This window comes from Choloepus didactylus, chromosome 18 (assembly GCF_015220235.1).
Source record: "Choloepus didactylus isolate mChoDid1 chromosome 18, mChoDid1.pri, whole genome shotgun sequence".
Classification (NCBI taxonomy): Eukaryota; Metazoa; Chordata; class Mammalia; order Pilosa; family Megalonychidae; genus Choloepus; species Choloepus didactylus.
In genome coordinates this window covers 23,597,642-23,617,940 of record NC_051324.1, presented here as the reverse complement: position 1 = coordinate 23,617,940, position 20,299 = coordinate 23,597,642, and the positions used below count along the sequence as shown (strand labels likewise).

At 37.6% G+C, this 20,299-nt stretch overlaps 1 protein-coding gene across 3 annotated transcripts in view; it reads left to right on the top strand.

Moving 5' to 3' along the window:
* SSH2 (slingshot protein phosphatase 2) overlaps positions 1-20,299 on the top strand; it is a 312,067-nt gene that overhangs the window by 262,031 nt on the left and 29,737 nt on the right. For all 3 annotated transcript variants that reach the window (XM_037808537.1, XM_037808535.1, XM_037808536.1), the window contains 5 exons: positions 1,269-1,337; positions 2,139-2,204; positions 5,540-5,734; positions 11,351-11,444; positions 11,579-11,707. In XM_037808537.1, the coding sequence (XP_037664465.1) occupies positions 1,269-1,337; positions 2,139-2,204; positions 5,540-5,734; positions 11,351-11,444; positions 11,579-11,707 (553 nt within the window). The remainder of the gene's footprint in view (positions 1-1,268; positions 1,338-2,138; positions 2,205-5,539; positions 5,735-11,350; positions 11,445-11,578; positions 11,708-20,299) is intronic.

The window sequence follows — 20,299 nt, the reverse complement described above, 5'->3', positions numbered from 1 at the left end:
AGGATGAAGATATTGAGGCTGGTTAGATAATTTGTCAAAAGATAATGAAATACTGATAGCAAATCCAGATCTTTTGCTATAACTGCTCAATAAATGGTAGCTATTATTATGTCTTAGGCACTATTCTGTGTATTTTCTGTGCATAATTTACTCTTCAGAATAACACAGTGAAGGACATATTTTTATCCCAGTTTTAAAGACCAGGAAACTGGACATAAAGCAATGAAATAACTTGCCTGAGTTTACACTGTTAGTGCCAGAACCTTCCAACCACCCCACCCACCCTGGGTTCCAGAGCCCCTCCAACTCCAGCACCCATGCTCTTAACCATAATACATTGTTCCATGACTCGTGTTCGAGGTTCTTTCCACTATACCATGCTGCTTCTTAGAGATATTGGCAGGGAGAGGGTGGAGAAGCCTTTGGGAGACCGACTGAAGGGCAAAATGATAGTTAATGGCTGTCTTAGAGAAAGTGGTAGAGGTCTGGGGTGGGTTACAGTTGTCCAGAGAAGTGGTGTAACATGGCTTCCTATCCCAACCCCTTCCTTTAATTTAAATTCAGTTTTCTTCCTGGGCTGGTATGTACCTGAACTAGCATTTTAGTATATCCCACTAGAGCTACCCTTTTATTGGTTGTTGACATTCCTATTAACTCAGCATTTCATGCAGCACTAGGTTGGTGCATAGTCACCAAGCACCATTTTATTTAAGTAGTGTGTTGTCTTATTTTGTCTAATTTGATCACAAGCTGTTGACAGTGACTTCTTGACATTTTTATTCCCTTTCCCTTTTAGACTATTGAGTGTGTTCTTGTGTTCAATATATCTATGTAAACCTCAAAATTAGAATTGAGCAAATCATGTATCCAGAGATATTCAGCAACCAGCAAAAGTTTTTGGTATTTGAAACAATCCTTGGGGTTGAGTTGGTTGCTGTAACACTCAGCTGAGATCTGCCAAATGCTAGACAGCAGCAATCACCTGGATTTTTTTTTAGACAGTGGACATTTGCAAGATGACCAATACATTATGCTCAGTCAGTAAAGTTTTCTTTGTTAAATATTCAAGGAACTGATAACTGCGTCTTCGAAGCAGCTCCTGAACACTCACGTGGGATTAAGAATAATACGATAGAAATTTCTCCACTCTGACACTCATGCCAGAACTTAAAATTTAGTGGTATATCCTTTGTGTTGAAAGAGGTGATAAACAAAGCTATTTCTCAAAATAGCAGGAAGTAACTCATGGACTCTTTCTTGTCTTACAGTAGTACTTGTACCATGGGCTTAGTCCTGCCTCTCTGGAGTGACACCCTAATTCATTTGGATGGTGATGGGTAAGAGCTTTCCCTTTTTATTCTCCGACAGAAAGCCAAGGGGTGGGATTCCATCTTAGCGCCCATTCATTCAGCTGAATGGAAGGCCCCGTGTGCCCAACTGAACTGTCATGTCAACAGCTCAGTGGGTCCTTTTAGAAACTCCTGTTTTGTAAACTGGAGTAAAAATACTACTTGCCAGAGCCTCTCACTTCTGTTCTTCTATACTGAGTATGGTAAGAATCCAAACAAAGAAGAACTAGTTCATTGGCTCACTCTAATCTGAGCACGTGGGGACTGTTGCCATGTTCTCCCTAAGGATATGTTCTGTCTCAAACAACCTCTTACTGCCTCTGCCAGCTGTTGGCCTACAGTAGAAACCCCCTTCCTGTGCCAGTTCCTTCCAGTGACTCCACCCCCACTCTAACCTCCTGGTGTTTTTAGAGTGTGTCCTCAAGAGACCAAGATGTTTGCTCCAGTTTATAAAACCAGGCTCAGGTTTGCTAAGAACCCACAAGACCTCCAAACAGAAATATACAGCAAAGCAGTACAATTTGTCTGGAGCTACAGCTTGGAAACTATATGTAGTTCCCTAGCTGCAATATGGGAGTTCATTCATTTTGCCTGGTATATTAAATCAGACAATTTGTTGAAGCTTTTTAGTCAAATCCTTTACTCTCATTAACTTCTATATGAAGTGTCTCGATAATTCCTTCTGCTGATTCAAAGTCTTTGCTAGCCTTGGAAATGACATTGAAAAATCACAACTGAAATAACTCAACACTCATTTGTGGATTTTTATCTTGTTCTTTTTGTCCTTAGAGGATTCAGCGTATCAACAGATAACAGAGTTCACGTATTCAAACCTGTATCTGTACAGGCAATGTGGTAAGATGACTTTTAATTATCTCAATGCAAGTTTTCTAATTTGTGATTGGAGCAATATTTTATGAGAAGTAGTATTTGAAAGGTACTGTTCACTATGAAAACAGCTATATGATCTGTTTGTGTGTATAGGATTTTATCTGATCTGTTCATGTGGTCAGCCTGGTTAAAGGTAACCTGGAAGAGTAATTTTCAAACCTTCCTGGTCAAAGGCCTTGAGCATTGGTGAACAACTGAAATTCAAAGGTGTTCTTAGACTCTGGAAGAGACTTAATGAATAGCCAGTTGACATTGAGTTTTATAGGGACACATCCATCAACTTACTAGCACAGCCAAGTCTAGAGCTACTGCTATCACAGTGCTATCACACTGCTATGCATTAGCTTTCAATTTCTTAAAGTAGTCAGGGATAGATACTGGTGGAGGTTACAATTCAGAGGGGTGAGTTTCCATTTAAACTGCAGTTGTCTGTTGGCATAAGGCAAATAAAAAGCCTAGAGAAAACATTGTAGTTGTTAATAATAATAAACTAGCATACTGAAACTTTTGGGTTATGTACTGTGTATCAGGCATTTTGCCAAGTGCTTTACATGGATTACATTTAGCCATCCCACTAACCCCCCAAACTATTATTATATTAGCCCCTATTACAGATGAGAAAATGGAAGTTTTAGAGAGGTTACCTAACTGGTCTGAGAGTATCTCTTACATTAGATTGAATAATAGACTTATTCCCTTATTCCAAACTATCTAGAAAAATGATCTAATACAACCAGGGAATGATGTGACTGGAAGATTCAGAGTCCATCCCCCAGTCAAGGTTTTGAATTTCAATTCCACATTGAATCTGCCTGTCTTTTAGTGGAAGTCCTTGGGGAAGTAGCATGGACAGAAGACAAGCCAAACAAGAAATAAAGGAGCCTGAAAAAGACTCCAGGGAGATCATCTACGCCAGAATAACAGAATTGATGGGACTGAGGCGGGTAGGGTCCTAAGATAGTCACTAAACAATTAACAGTCCTATCATTTTGTGCAGTAATTGAGGTAGGACATAGAGTTTCAGGTCATGTGTTTAGCCCAGAATTTTAGGTTTAGGGCATATTTCACAGGTAAATTTCTCATGGAAAACTCATGACATCCTTTGACTAAGGCTCAGTTAAAACCAACTGACCTGTCAATTCCCAGGTACCGAGTACAACCAAACAGCAGTAAGTCCCATAAACAACAGCCTTTTCAGTTATGTGTTTGGGAAAAGTAAAAATCAGTCTTATTTCTTACAATAGTGAAGATTCAAATAGTAACCTCAGGTCAGGTTTTGATGTTCTAAAGTAGACAGAGTAGTCTGGCTCTGTTAGCTTATGGCAGAATAAACTTTTTTTGGTATACCACATGGGGAGTAGCAAATGGAGAGTCACAGAAACAAAATTGGCGATGGATAGATCAAAGTGGCATTTAGACCAGGTGTTTCCTTCACAGGAAGATGGTTACTACTGCCTCCCACTCCTATGTGCAGCTGAAGCATTTGACGTGTCCAAGCTTTAAGTGTATCGTAGGGCAGTCACAACAGATACTTGTGGCTTTTGAAGCACATGTTCCCCAGATAAAAGAAAACATGCATTGTATATCCTGTACATTGCACTAAGCTGGCCCTTACCATTGAATCTGTGTAATGAAACTGGTTTGCTGAAATTCTCTAAGAATTTGGCTTACTTTGAGTAATAGAAAGTATTTTTTTAAAGATTCCTTAGCTCTGTCTTTAAGGAAAATTCTGTTTCCCTAATAAAAATGGACTGGCGTACTTTTCCCCTATCAAATTGGTAAAGTTTTTTTATTTTTTGTTTTTCAAGTTTCAATATGCGGGGTTGACAAGGACCTATAGAATAAACATTGTCATGTACTAGTGGTGGGAGAATATGCTGGAGCAACCTTTCTGGAGAGTGATTTGCCATTATGCTTTATAATTTTACATGCCCTTTGAGCTAGTAATTCCACTTCGAAGAATTTATCCTAAAATAATAATCGTGGGTGTATATAAGGATTTTAGCTATGAGAATAAGAATCAGTTAAATTAGGGTACATCTGTATTATTAAATACTATGTAATCATTTAAAAACGATATAGGTGAAGAATACTTATCGACATGGAAAGATATGATAGTTATAAAGTTAAAAGAGCGGATGTATAAAGAATATGGTCTTATCTTTGTTTATTTTATAGATCCATGCATGTTAAAAAAAAACTGGGAGGATCTAGACTAAAACTTTAACAGTGATTATTTTGGGGTGATGAGATTATAGGCTATTTCTACTTTTTATCTGAGGTCCCTCTATGCTCTAAAGTAAGCATTAGATCACTTTTGTTTGAGGAGACAAAAAAGGACAACTTTTTTTTTTTTAAAGAAAAAAAGATGTAAATGGATTGACCACAGAATTATCTCACACTATCTTTTTCCCTTAGAAGAGACACATTAGTATATAGCTAATAAGACATTTCATTCAACAAATATTTATGGAGCTCTGACTCTGAATTTGTCATTCTTTGAGGGACATCAGTAAACAAAACCTACAAAGGTGTCTCTCTTGTTTAACTTACTTTCTAACACTTCTGGCCTAAGCATTCCCCAAGTGTATAACCAAAAAGGTACTTTTCGGTTTTGTTTACCCTTCTTGGCTTCCTGAGTTCAGAGTCAGAAGGTTTAATTAGTTTTAGAATAGTCAGAGCTGTTCTTAGAAAGAGTTGCTCAAGCATATGAATATAGTTAAAGAGACTAAGGCAGCAAGAATGGTGTCATTAGATCAGTACTTCCTAGACATTAAAGGACATGATCTCAAGGCTTGGGGACATCATCTGTCTATGGGATCTCTGTGGCTCTTCCAAGGATCGTAGGGAATTTGTGCTGTAACACGATTCTGTGCCACGGGAAATTTATCTTTGTATAGTAAATTGTTGAGATCTTTAGTTTTCTAATGCTACTGCATAGCTAGAACATACTTTGAGACTATAGGATCATCGTGCGCTCCACAGGCATCTGGACCTATTTCTCACCAGTGAATGGTCAGTTCCCCTGTTGTCGTGTCTGACTGTCCCCGACCGCCCCCCTCCCCCCCGCTGCTTAATGATATGTCATATTTTTCAGCAAGAACTGTCTAGTCTATTGCTCTGAATAGATAATATAGTAAAATCAGAATCAGGAAATCTTGTATTCCAGGAAGTAGATTCTCTAGAAGCTAAGTTCTGCAGGATTTAAAAATTGGAAAAATTTGGGATGCATATAGAAGAACATTGGCCTTTTGGTACTGTACAGTTCTGCAGTGCTCATTTCCCAGCATATCTTTCAGGTCTGCACTCCAGAGTTTACACAAGGCTTGTGAAGTGGCCAGAATGCATAACTACTACCCGGGCAGTTTGTTTCTCACCTGGGTGAGTTATTACGAGAGCCATATCAACTCAGATCAATCCTCAGTCAATGAATGGAATGCTATGCAGGATGTGCAGTCCCACCGACCCGACTCTCCAGCTCTCTTCACGGACATGTAAGTCAGTTAGCTGAGGATTGTGAAGTCCTTTCTATTGCATCTTAGGGGGTTGTGGACTGTATGTTCCTCCCAAATTCTCTCCTCTTAGGGAATTAATCTTTACCGTGTGATATTAGTCACTGTCTACTCTACACATCTGCTGAACATTAAAGAACCCTATTCAAAAAAATCTAATGTCTTTCTGTTGCCTGCAAAGTTCTGAGGAGTTATACTCCTGGGCACAGTGGATTATCCATAGGTAGGAATTGCAATACCATAAAATCCCATTAATTCAGATTCCACTAATTTGAAATTAGAGTTTAAGAAGTTGGGCTGAAGTTTACCTTTGTATTATCTGCGAAAGAAGCATTTGATAAGAAAATTAAAATAATAAAGAAGCTTTCAGGAGGATGTTCGTAATACTCGAGGAAATTGAGATGTTTCCAGCCAATTTAAAACAATATTTACATTGTTTTGCTAATTATAAACTGATTTCTGTTGAAATTTCTTTAAAAATATTTTATAATTCATGTCTTAACTCAGGCCATCCTTTACCTTAAATCCTTGTCAGTAAGATTTTATTAAATCTCCCTGGTGTACCGTGAGTTGGATAAAGGCCCAAGGTAAAGTGATGTTTATTTCTTTTTTAGGTCTATGTGTTGAAGCTTATGTGGCTATTTTGGAAATTTTTTCACATTTTGTTCCTGCTTGGGAAATTAATCAGGATGTTTATTTGTTCTGAATTAATCTTTCTGCACTTCCAAAGGTATTTTACAGTTGGGAAGAAGAGTGGCTGCTTACTAGCTGACCTTACAAACAGGATTCACCTTCAGATTCTTAAAGTCATGCCAAAACAGTAAATGACTTTTAAAAATGGTAGAATCATATTAGTTTAGATAATATGCCAAAAACGCTTTTTGTTAGAAAAGGTGAAACTTGTAAGAATTGAGTGGAAGGAATAGTCAAAATAGCAGTGAAAGCTTTTCTGTGCAGGGTATTATTGATACTCGGAAGTCTTTTCTAGTAGCTCTGACCCTTTCAAGTTTCCACAGTAACTAAAAAGGTAAGAATTGCAACTAAAAGAATCAAATACCTAGAAATAAATTTAACCAAGAATATAAAGGAGCTATACACAGAAAACCACAAAATATAGCTGAAAGAAATCAAGGAAGACCTAAATAAATAGAAGGACATTCTGTGTTCATGGATTGGAAGACTATATATAGTTAGGATGTCAGTTCTACCCAAATTGATTTATACAGATTCAGCTCAATACCAATCTACATTCCAAGAGCCTACTTTGCAGAAATGGAAAAACCAGTCATCAAATTTATTTGGAAGGGCAGAGGGTCCCTGAATAGCCAAAAACATCCTGAGAAAGAAAAGCAAAGTTGGAGGACTCAAATTTTCTGACTTTAGAGCATATTACAAAGCTACTGTGGTCAAAACAACATGGTTCTGGCATAAGGATAGCTATATTGACCAGTAGAATCAAATTGAGAGTTCAGGAATAGACTCTCATCTCTATGGTCAGTTGATTTTTTGACAAGGTGGCCTAGTCCACTCAGCTGGGACAGAACAGCCTCATCAACAAATGGTGCTGGGAAAACTGGATCTCCATATTCAGAAGATTGAAAGATGGCCCATATCTCGCATATTATACAAAAATTAACTCAAAATGGATCAAAGACCTTAACATTCGAGTTAGGACCATAAAACTCCTAGAAGAAAATGTAGGGAAGAAGGTGGTTTCTTAGACCTTACACCCAAAGCACAAGCAATGAAAGAAGAAATAGATAAATGGGATCTCCTCAAAACTGAATATGTTTGTCCTTCAAAGGACTTTATCAGGAACGTAAAAAGGCAGTCTACTCAATGGGAGAAAATATTTGGAAACCACATATCTGATAAGGGTTTAATATCCAGTATATATAGAGAAATCCTACAATTCAACAATAAAAAGGCAAAAAACCCAATTTAAAAATGGACAGAAGACTTGAATAGACACTTTTTCATAGAGGAAATACAAATGGCTAAAAAGCACATGAAAAGATGTTCAACATCACTAGTTATTAGGGAAATGCAAATGAAAACCAACAATGAAATATCATTTCACACCTACTGGAATGCCCGTTATCAAAAAAAAACAAAACTACCAGTGCTGGAGAGGATGTGGAGAATTAGGAACACTTATTCACTGCTAACGGAATTGTAGATTGGTGCAGCTACTTTGGTAGAAGTTTGGCAGTTCCTCAGGAAGCTAAGTATAAAACTGCCATATGACCTGGCAATCCTGTTAAAAGGTATATACTCAGAAAAACCGAAAGCATGGACACAAACAGAAATTTGCACACCAATGTTTATAGCAGCATTATTCATGGTTGCCAAAAGATGGAAACAGCCCAAGTGCCCATCAGCTGATGAGTGGATAAAGAAACTGTGGTATATACATACAATGGAATATTATGCAGCAGTAAGAAGCAACAAAGTCCTGAGGCGTGCAACAATATGGATGAACCTTGAGGATATTATCTTGAGCAAAATAGACTAGACACAAAAGGACAAATATTGTCTCATAATATGAACTAAATATGATGATCAAACTCTGGAACTTAAAAATCTAGAGTATAGGTTACCAGGAGATAGAGGATAGAGAGTGGGCAGATGATGCTTAAGATGTACAGAGTTTTTAATAAAGTTGTTTGTAAATTTTTGAAAATGGATAGAGGTGATGGTAGCACAATATTGTAAGTGTAACAATGCTGAGTGTTATGGTTGAAAGGGGAAGTCTAGGGTTGTGTATGTCACTAGAAGGAAAGCTGGAGGATGAAACTGTATAACATAGCAAAACCTGTTGTGGAGGATGACTGTGGTTAATTGTACAAATATAAGAAAGTTTTTTCATGAACTAGAAACAAACGTATTGCACTATTACAAGGTGTTAATAATAGGATGGTATGTAGGAAAAAATACAGTTAATGCAAACTAAGGACTGTAGTTAACAGTTACATTGTAATATTCTTTCATCAATTGTAGCAAAGGTACTATACCAAAGCTAAGCTCATGTATCAATAATAGGTGGGTTTTTTAATAATAGGCATGGGATTTTGGGGGGTGGTGCAATGAGAATGTTCTCAAATGGATTGTGGTGGTGAATGCATAACTGATTATACCAAGAGCCATTGATTGTACACTTTGGAGGGACTGTATGATGTGTGAATAAAACTTTTTTTTTTTTTTAATGTAAGGATTAGTCTAGCTTTCAGAATCTTGGGAGATTTTATTGATTGCTTGCCATCCAGCCAGTTGATGGATTTCCCAGGAATGGATGCCTCATCTAGCTCAAAAATGGACATTCTGAACCAGATTTACATGGGGGGAGGGAGACCCTTCTCTCCATTTTTCCTGATTTAATTAGAATATTTGGAAACCCCAAGAAAGCACAAAAAAAGAAAATGAAAACATCTCATTTTCTTAAGTTTTACAGTCATCCCTCTGAAAGCTTCTTTATTTCTTTAATTTGCTTACCAAATGCTTTTTTTACAGATTGCAAAAGTAAACTTCAGCCAACTAAAATATCAAATTGATGGAATCTGAATTAATGGAATTTTATGGTAGTCCCTGGCACATGGTAGAGGCACATTATATATTAGTTCCTAGTATGTATGGTATAATCCCAATTTTAAAAATATATATATATTTAATAAACATGTATCATCTGTTCATGGAAAAAAGACACCAGAAGCTATAAGCCAGAGTATTCATAATGATTATCTCTGGATAGAGAGATTTGCAGTGATTTTTATGTTCTTTGTGTTTTTGTGTCTTTTTATTCTCTTTGTGCTTTCCAAATTTTTCTCCAGTGAAGTCAGGGTTCGTGTGTGTGTTGATATTTTTTCCATTGCCTCCTCCTCCCTAAATTGGTGAGAAAAGTCTAGAAAAAATTGCTGAAAATACAGGGAGAATGTGTGCCCAAAATGGACTTGAGTGAGCTCTACCATGATTAAAGTTTATATTTTGAAACCCAAGGAAAAGGGAGAAGGGAACATACATGATGATTCCCCCAGTATATGCCAAATGCTATGCCATATATGGTGTCTCATTTAGTCCTCATAAGAACCTCATAGGCAAGTATTATTACTGTCCTCATTTTACAGAAAAGGAAACAGAGACTCAGGGAAGAGAAGGAATTTATTCAAGGTCGTATCACCAGTAAGTAGCAGGGTTGGGATTAAAACCTAGGTTTGTCTCTTCCCAAATCACTCTGCCTCAAAGTGTGAGGGGTTGGGGGTACAGCTGCTAAGCGAGGGAATCTAACCCATGCACAGAGGTGCTAAAATTTGCTTTTACCAATATTTCTTTTTAATGCAAGACTCAAATACATAACTTTCTACCCTTAGTTATGTGTAAGAAAAATGGTTTGGAGTGATGGTTAAAAATTTTAATTCTAATCAAAACCAGGATGTCTTGACTGATTGACAAGGAAATGGCACAGGTATTAGCTGTATTCTGCAGGGTTCATGGGAAGCTAAGAGCCCAAGTGGTAAGTGGCCCCAAGGTTATGGGGTGAGAGCATCCATCTCTGGAGATTACTGAAGCTATTTTTGTAGTCAGTGATAAGGTGCTAGGCATCAAGGGCAGGCAGGATGCCTAAAGGCTTAGTATGTTTCCATTTCCAAATAAGGAGGCTCAGAACAGATACCTTTCTTGAGTAGGTAGGAGGGAAAAGATGAGACAGAAAATGCTGTCATCCTCACTTAAATTCTGCGTAACTTGAAATAACACTCTTAATGAGAAACATCCAGTTACATTGAACCAGTACCTTTCTAGTAGTTGGAGAGTCAGCCACCTAGTTTGATTTCATATTAAAGTTTCAAGGGTAATTTTATTTTTGAGAGTCAGGAGACTAAGGGAAGCAACATAACTGTACAGGTAGAGCGTCAGGCTGGGCTGACAGTTCTGGTTCTGCCAGTGTGTTTGATCTTTGGCATGTCATTTAACTTTTCAGCTGTTTGTTTCCTTAATCTGTAAAATGAGGATAAAGTTTCACAGAAATACTGTGAGAGCTTTCTTGAAAAGGAAAGCATTTTGTATGAAAGTATTCTGGGCATCTGATCCTTGCCACCCATTTTGGGAGAAAATTTGCCTAATCAAAGAAGGCAGAGTCACTCTTCCTTCTTTCCCGTTTTCTAGAACCATAACAATGAATGATCTGTGTGGGGTGGCATTTTAAGCTACAGAAGACCCATTTCCATAGTGAGTCACATCACAGGTCTGCACGACTCAGTTTTTTAGCTCCATAAGTAGTACCAAAAGATACTTGATGGGAAAGTGTGGATGTGATCCTCCATTCTCAGCGCACCCCATCTATTTTTACTCCATGGATCTATTCACATGAACGTATTTAAGGGCTTTCAGACATGTACAACCTCATCAAGTAATAATTTCTACATGTTTACTATACATTCTGAAAAGAAACTTCTGAAAGAATAATATCCTTTTGCTGTGCCTCCAGAATTTAAGTTTGACGATAGTAGAGGAAAGGCCTGCCAGTTTGAAAACATAACCAAATGGCACATTCATTAACTTTGTGAAATTCCTGTCTTTAAAAAACCACCATTTCTTTCTTCTCAGACCAACTGAGCGTGAGCGAACAGAGAGGCTAATTAAATCCAAACTAAGGGAGATAATGATGCAGAAGGATTTGGAGAATATCACATCCAAAGAGGTAAGGAACGTAGAGTCCTCATGGTTCCAGAGCTTGGAAAGGGATAACAGTAGTTGTGGGGCTAGAAATGGTATATATTTGAAAGTGCAGAGGGATTTTACAGAGGTTAGTACAATATGCCATCTTTGTTTCAGATACGTACAGAATTGGAAATGCAAATGGTATGCAACTTGAGAGAATTCAAGGAATTTATAGATAACGAAATGATAGTGATCCTTGGCCAGATGGATAGCCCTACGCAGATCTTTGAGCATGTGTTCTTGGTAAGTCTTAGGGCCAGTTTAAGTGGTATGATGAACCTAGCCCATACGACTCTTGGGAGCCAACTGTTAAATTTTATTAAATTTAGATAAAATTTAAATTATTTTAAAACAAAGGCAATTAAAAAAAAAAGATGGTAAATACTAAAAACACATCACTTCCTAGTTATTTTATCACTATCTAGCCTCTTAAGGCTGGTTACATCTATTATAATATCTATAGGGTGGTAACATTGTATAATGGTGTGCTGCTCCTACTCCATTCCCAATTCCTCATTCAGTGCCATCAAGCTGATGGATTCAAAGTGACCATGGTGGGAGTTTTTATACCATTGAATTTTTGTACCCCACACCCACCCCAGCCAAAAACTGATTGTTAAATATTATGTACCTGCTCTTCATAATAGTCAAAGTCAAAAACATGGTCCTTGCCAATGATTGTCTACTTCAGATGGTTTGTATGGTATGTGAATCTATCTCAGTAAAATTGCATTAGGAAAAAAAAAAAAAAAACGGGTTCACAATAGTTTTGTACAGTGTATCTGAGTAGGATGATCCTTAAGGTCATTTTTCAAACCTGCCAAATGCATCTAAGGTTTGATATATTTGAGCAGAGCGGGTGGGAACTACTTATAACTTAGAGACCATTGGACTTTAAAATATTTGAAACCTTGTTTTTACATTTTGAGACTCCCAATACTTTTGTGATTGCCAAAAAGTCAATGACTTAATAATTGTTTTTCATGATTTCTGAATATTAAGTAGACTGTAGTTAACCCAGGGAGACCTCTGACAAATGGATTAGAAAAGTTTCTGAAATCCTAAGGCCCATTTTCCTACCAAATTTTAAAGAGTTCTGGTTTTCTTCTGTGCATAGTAGTGAGAACCAGGTTAACAAGGGAATCAAAATCAGTGAGGAATGCCAAATCCTTGTTTTTGTTTCCATCCACTTCCCACACACTTTGACCAAAAATCCTAACAAGGAACTAAATTGATTGGTTTGAATTTCGCTTCCTTTCTTTGGTGAGGACATTTGTATAAACTGTGAAATAATTAGAAGCTGGGAAACAGGAGAGAAGAGGAATAAATGCGCAGGAACTTAATAAACTGGATTGTCTCACCCTGAATATTAAAGGGTTTACTTCACCTTCACCAGGCAAATAGACTTGGTACCATTGAGGCTTGTTCCCTAAATTAACTTGTTGACTTGTTGACACTCTTGGGTATGTGTGCTTGGAGAGTGATTCATAGAGGTGCTGTCATGTATGGCTATGAAATGTCTAATGGAAAGCTGTGAGTTGAGGGGGAGACTTCTCTTCCATTACTTTATCTTGACCAACATGTGTTGCCAACCCTGGATATAGATCAAACTGCAAAAGTGTCATTGACCTTTCATTTGTAAAGCACCTGGCTTTGTTGTCTTGTGTATACTTCCACATGGTCTCAAGTATTCCTTGCTCTTATATTGTTGGAAAGAATCTTTGTGTTTTCTAAAAAAGGCTTATGAGTCACATGGATCCTGCTCCCAACTGTTGCCACGTAACCTAATTTTTATGAAGGGCAAATGGCTGTAGCCGAAAAAGTTCACATTATGAAACAACCAAAGCTGTGAACTTGTAAGTCACTTTCCCTTGTGATTTGATTTTAGCACCTAAAAGGATGTAGACATGATGGGTATGAAATAGTCAATTTCTGACTAGTCAGTCTGTTTAATTTCAGGCATACTTCCCTGTATCTCATGTGCCACACCCTCAAGGACTACCTCCTCCTTTTCCCTCCCCAAATGGTATATTTTAGGGGCTACAAACAAATTTAATAGTACTTCAATCAGAAAGAACAATCCAATTCTCCCAAAATTGCATTCTCTAATCAATTATGAATGCATTTGAGTATCTTGACCGGTACACTCATGATTTCACTATTGTCAAGGATATTCTTCTGTCTTGAGGGTTTTTTAATTACAAAATTAATCCATGTTCATTGTAGAAAATTGAAAAAATGTTAGAAGACAATAAATCACATTTAATCATCACCAAGAAAGATGATCACTGTTACTCTTTGTTGTGTAATATTGCCTTCTAGTCTTTTTCACTTTTTAAATATGTGTCTGTGTACCTATTTTTGAACAAAGGAAAATTTTTTCAGCTTCAGATATAATTCTGTTTTCTAGAGCATGGGCATGTTCCTTCCATTTTGAATATTTTTCTTATTTGGGAGAAAAAATTTTGAAACTGGAGAATCCTGAAATTCTAACTCCTATCCAACAAAATAAGTGCATGAACAGGTTGTCTAAACATCTTACTGTACTTGTTTCTTAGTGGCTTCCTCCCTATGTTTCCACTGCCATATCCTGTGTTTAAACCCCTATCTCTTCTCCAGTGAGTCTGTCTCCTGCTGGCTTTTCCCAACAATTGACACGGAAAAAGAGGTCTTATCCTTGCTGCAAGTGGTGATGTTAATTTTCTGCAAAGTCATCTCATCTTGTGCATAGCTGCCATGCCTGGAGCTAAACCAGCCTGTGTGAAGGGAGGCAGTGAGATTTCTCCCTCCCTTTGAAAGAATGCTCAGCTCTGCAGCCTACTGCACAGAGGCCCATTTATTTGGAAAGATGTCCAGCCAATACAGAGAGGGAACGTGTAGAGTGACAGTTTAAAGAAAGTCTGCGGTGAGAATATTGGTGCCATGCCAGGGTATTTACAGAAAAAGAGGTTCTTCCCCACTCTTAAGAGTGTGCCACTTCACTGAGCTGGAAGCCTTTGCCCAGCCAAATCTCAATATCAGCAGCTCTCCTGGAGGCTGTCCAGCTTGGCTGAGAAAGCTTGATGTGATGGAGACCCTTTCCAGACAGTCAGACAGCTTTGTTAAACAAGGGGAACACAGAAATATTGGACACACAACCATTTATTTTTGCTCATGAAAAAAAAGTAGTCAGAATTTTTACTGTTGATTTTAATTCTGTTTCAATATATGATGTTACAAATAATCCTTTTAGAATAGCATTTCCTTTACAAAGAAAAGTTAAGCTTCCTCTTGGTGATTACTTTTACTGTTGGTGCAGAAAAATGGTGGATGTGCGAAGAGATGAGATAATTAAATGGGTTACTTTAATTATATTCCTGATTTTTGTCCTTGTACTGGAAGATGTGTGGCATAAACTTCTTCTAGAAGGAAAATTAATAGAGAGCCTGTGCCTGGTCATCACAGTACATACAGACGTACAGACTCACAGCACTGAGACTGTAGTATGGTGTGATGAAGAATATATGAACAAGAATACCAATCCATGGAGATTAACAGAACCCCAGTACCTATACTTCTATTTTGTCATAAATGTGCTCTCTTCTTCTGTGTTCTTGGAACAGCTGGAACAATTAAATGAAATAGAAAGGCTATTTCCTGGGGATAACATCTGAGAAAAATTAGTCACTTGGCTCTTTGGGCCAGGCAGGGTATAGTGGGGGAAGGGGAGTCAGGGTGAAAGATGGAAATTAAGTTACCTAAAAATTTGTAATAGTTCCAAGAATATATTTTACACTTCAGTAAGATTAGAATATGCTTTGTGTGATTATATAGATCATAGTGAAAAATCCCATAGAATTGTGTTATGGTAAGCCTGAAAAACATGAAAGTACTATTGGTTCTGTGTGGGGGCCCTAGGAGGCTGACACATGCATGGCATTTGAATTGAGGACAGAAAAGTAATTACACCACATTGAGTCCTGTTCTTTCAGGTTGAACCTGAAGCAGCCCTACCTTCAGCCAGTGGACCTCCTTGAGTCAGTAGCCAATGCTTTTTAATTTATTTTGCCTCTGGATATATGTCCTTTCAGATTGCCAGATTGAATTCTCTCTAGACAGGTAGATGAAAACCAGGCACTTTTCCCATCACATCAAGGTTATTTCCATTTAACTGGACAGAATTCAGCAGAAGATTTAGGTCTCTAAATTAAGAAGTGAGGTTGTCACATTTCCCTGGCCTCTGTTTGACCACTTGACCCTTACTGCTTGCCTTCTGTCTCCTTAAAGTCCTTTGTAGTTCTTGCCTTTCTTTGGTTTGGAGACCAGTGCTAAGATTGAGCACAGAGCCTTCATTTAAACCTCCTGTATTTTTTGACAGTAAGTCAGCTGAACCCTTGTCTGTAGAAAAGATTAGTTGTCCATTATTTACTGACCTTTTCCTAAATGGAACTTTAAGATAATATCCTTGAGATCTCTCAATTCAATAGCCAGATTACAGATCACTTCTAATACAATGATAGTGCTTGCATAACACTTAATTTTTAAAGTGCTTCATTTACTTACCTCATTTGATCATTCATTCAGCAAACATTTGTTGATCCTGTTTTCTGTGCCAGGCATGAGTCTAGGTATTTATGCGGTCTGAGCTAATCAGATGCTCAGAGAAGGCTGGTGAAATAAGTATTCAAAGGTGAACCCTGACTTAAACAGTTAGGAGCAGTCATTAGTAAGTTAAGTAAGAGTGATGAGGGCAGAAGCCAGAAGTGAGCACATGGGAAATGGGGACATAGGAAAAGTGAGTATTAGATTATGTTTTCATGAACCTTGGCTGGGAAGGGAAGGGATTAAGGACAGTATCTAGAGGAGAATTTAGGATGGAGAGAGGGTTTTACATTTTAATGTCAGAGGGACTTTAAATGTATGTGTAATTTGAGAGGAAGATACCCATTAGAGATACAGGACTAGGGTGGGAGGGGTCTTCAGTTTTACAGATAAGAAAAGTGAAGACTAGAGCTTAAGCAGTTTACCTAATGCCACACAGTATAGGGGGAGTCTGGACCCAAATCTTCTAATGCTAAATTCTAATTCTGAAATAGGTAAACTCTTATTTTAAAATCTATTTTAAATCTATTTCTCTATTCATATGCCTTTTCAAGAGACATGAATAGAGAGCTCAAAGAAAAAGATAGAAAATGGACCTTGGACATTGAAAAATGCTCAATTCATAAGAGAAATCAAATTGAAACTCCAGTGAGATAACATTTCACATCCATTAGATTGGCAAAAAATCAGAAGCTTGATCTCACATTTTGTTGACAAGGCTATGGAGAAAGAAGCACTCTCATACATTGCTGGTGGGAATGCAGAATTGTTTCAATCCCTGTGAAGGGAAATTTAGCAATGTCTAACACAGCTATGCATTAACCCTTTGACCCAACATCCCACTTCCACAATTATGGAACAATACTCATAAGAGAATAGTTGAATAAACTGTTACATTATTACCCAATAAAGTATTGTGAAGATATAAAAAAGAATAAGGAAGATCTCTATGAACTGTGATATGGAGTGGTTTTGAGGATATATTGTAAAGTGAAGAATGCAAACAGCAAAAAAAAAAGTATATTTTGTGTCCTACTTTTCTGTAAGAAGTGTATAATGTAAGTAAGAAGTGGCAATAAGTATATATTTGCTGATACTTTATAAAAATAGAACATAGGTAGAATAAATCCGAAACTAATGAAAATAGTTACCCTTAGGAATTGGAGAGATGGGGATTGGAGTGAGGCTTCTGAGATTACTTTTTTTTTTTAATTCAGTTTTATTGAGGTCTGTTTACATACAATACCATCATCCACAGTGTACACCATTCACAGTACCTTCATATAGTAGTGCATTCATCACCACAGTCAATTTTTGAACATTTTCAGTCAATTTTTGAACATTTTCCTTACTCAAAAAAAAAAAAGAAAAATGAAAGTTAGAAAGAACACCTAAAGCATTCCATACCCCCCCATCCAACCCTATCTTTCATTTAATTTTTGTCCCCATTATTCTACTCATCTGTCCATACACTGGATAAAGGGAGTATGAGCCAGGAGGTTTTCACAATCACACAGTCACACTGTGTAAGCTACATAGTTATACAGTCGTCTTCAAGAATCAAGGCTACTGGGTTGCAGTTTGACAGTTTCAGGTATTTCCTTCTAGCTATTCCAATACACTAAAACCTAAAAAGGGATATCTATATAGTGCATAAGAATGCCCTCCAGAGTAACCTCTCAACTCCATTTGAAATCTCTCAGCCACTGGTACTTTATTTTGTTTCATTTTACTTTCCCTTTTGGTCAAGAAGATTCTCTCAATCCCATGATGCTGGGTCCAGGCTCATCCTCAGGAGTCATGTCCCGCATTGCCAGGGAGATTTACACCCTGGGAGTCAGGTCCCACATAGGGGGGAGGGCAGTGAGTTCACCTGCTGAGTGGGCTTGGAGAGAGAGAGAGAGATCACATCTGAGCAACAAAGAGGTTCTCTGGGCGAGACTCTTAGGCACAACTGTAAGTAGACTTAGCCTCTCCTTTGAAGTAACAAGCTTTGTGAGGGCAAGCCCCAAGATCGAGGGCTCAGCCTACTAAATTGGTAGTTCTCAGTGTTTGTGAGAATATCAGTAATAACCAAGGTGAGGAAGTCCAACGTTTCCACATTTTTCCCCAGTTCCTCAGGGGGGCCCTGCAAATACATTTTTATTCTCTGCCCAAATTACTTTGGGATGTATCAGGATTTCACACTAACCTGTACAAACCTACCAGATCTGATTTCCTATTCAAAGTTCCATGTAATTATGGTGTTTGAATAAACTGACCATACAAGTTAAAATATTTAGTGTGCTACAGAAAATTTAGATCCTGCACCGAATAAATATCTCTTCCCCTTGGTGTCACACAGAAGTTGAAGTTTTAAAGATACAGTCAGTATTGTCCTTTACCCTTTGGCCTGATTTGCCTTTGTCCTAACCAGATTCATTTCATTCATATCTCTAATTGAAGTCTGAACTCTTTTTCGGCTTTTTTAACAGTTGCTGTATGAGGTTTTACTGACATTCATAGCTGCCGAGCTCTAGCTCTGAGTTTCAGGTGTCACACAGATACCCAAAGTTCCAGAGACCCACCAGGATATACACAAAGAGCTCAGCACTGAGATTACTTTTTGATAAACTTTTGGCTTTGAATCATGTAAAAGTTTTGCATATTCAAAAACTTAAATCAAAAAGAATGGAAAAGCACTCCCTAAAATCTAAGACAAACAGGAGCTAGTGAACCTAAAAATGTATCAAATTGATAACCTCAGAGAAAGAGATTAATTCAGATAACTTTTAAATATAATGCTCTGATTGTACCCCTTGGCAGGTTATTCCAAGGACAAAAGAACTGCAAAGAAAATTTGAACTTGATAAATTTGTTGTTGGTAGTGGTTTTGGCATAGAGCAAATGAGTTGTTGGGCACCAAGGCTTCTCACTGTGGAGAAGGAGATATAAATGTCTGTGGAGGAGTGGGGAGTAAGGAAGGGCCCCATGGTGTTGGGCTTTAATTGGAGATATCCATTTTAATTCAGCATTTTTGGGGGAAATATTTCCATCTCTGTCCATTGGGAAGATTTCAGAAGCAGTGACACCCAGTAGTAATAAGCATGCCTAATTAATGCCTAGATCTTAATTTCAGAATATCATTCTTCATTAAAAGATATCAGGGCTTCTTGAGTAAGTGGCTAATTCCATGTGGAGGTGAACCTGGAACAACTTTCTGTACCAAAAAGCAAGAAAGTGCTCAGAGGCTAACAGGTTCATGTCAGAAGGAGCCAGCTTGAAGAGATTCCCACTGGCCAAGTGGCAGGACAATCTGAGTGTCAAAAAAAAAATGGTAATAGATTGTAACATACTAAATATAAAAAAGAATTCAAGAGTCCAAAGTGACACTCAAAAACAGGGTGAGAGGCTTGGTTAGGTGAAGCCTTTTTTTTTTTTTTTTTTTTTTTTTAAGTGAAGAATCCCAGCTAACAAATGTACAGGGAATGATAGAATTAGAAAATCACCATTTTGTAACTTCCAGTAAAATAATTGATGTGGGCAAGATCATCAGCCAGTGCTAAAACCATAGGGTAAAAGTTATTGTGAAACAGGGTATTCACAAGTCTTGAAAGTATTGCCCGAAAGATTACAAACTTTGTAAAAGAATCTCTACAGTACAAGGATGTGGTAGACACAAAGATATATTAACCAAGAATACAAACTCAGCATGACAAATAATGGAATTGACTGATTTTATGTGCCTCATTTGATGCAATCACCCCTGTAATATCTTGCCAAAAAAGTTTGGCTTGAATCCGTTCATCAGGAAGCAACCAGACAAATCCAGATTGTAGGGGCATTCTCCAAGATAACAGGCATGGAGTCTCCAAAAATGTCAGTATTATGCAAGACCTTAAAAAATGGCAGAGGGTAACTGTTCTAAATGAAAGAAGATAAAGACATTGCAAATAAGGCAAAGTGTGACACTCGGTTAAGTGAATATAAAGGGCATTTTGGGGACAGTTGTGGAAATTTGAATATGAATGGTAGATTATTTCTGTATCAATGTCATATTTCTTGGGTGTGATAATGGTATAATGGTTGTACAGGGGAGTGGGCTTTCTTAGAAAATACGTGCTCATGTTAAAGTGCAGAATCAAGATCCAATTATTTTCAAATGGTTCAGTGGGGAAAAAGTGATACCGTTTTGAAAGAGAGTGCAAGGGGAAAAGAAAACAAATGTGGTAAAGTATTAACAATTCACGTATCTTCCAAATCTGTAGAAACTCC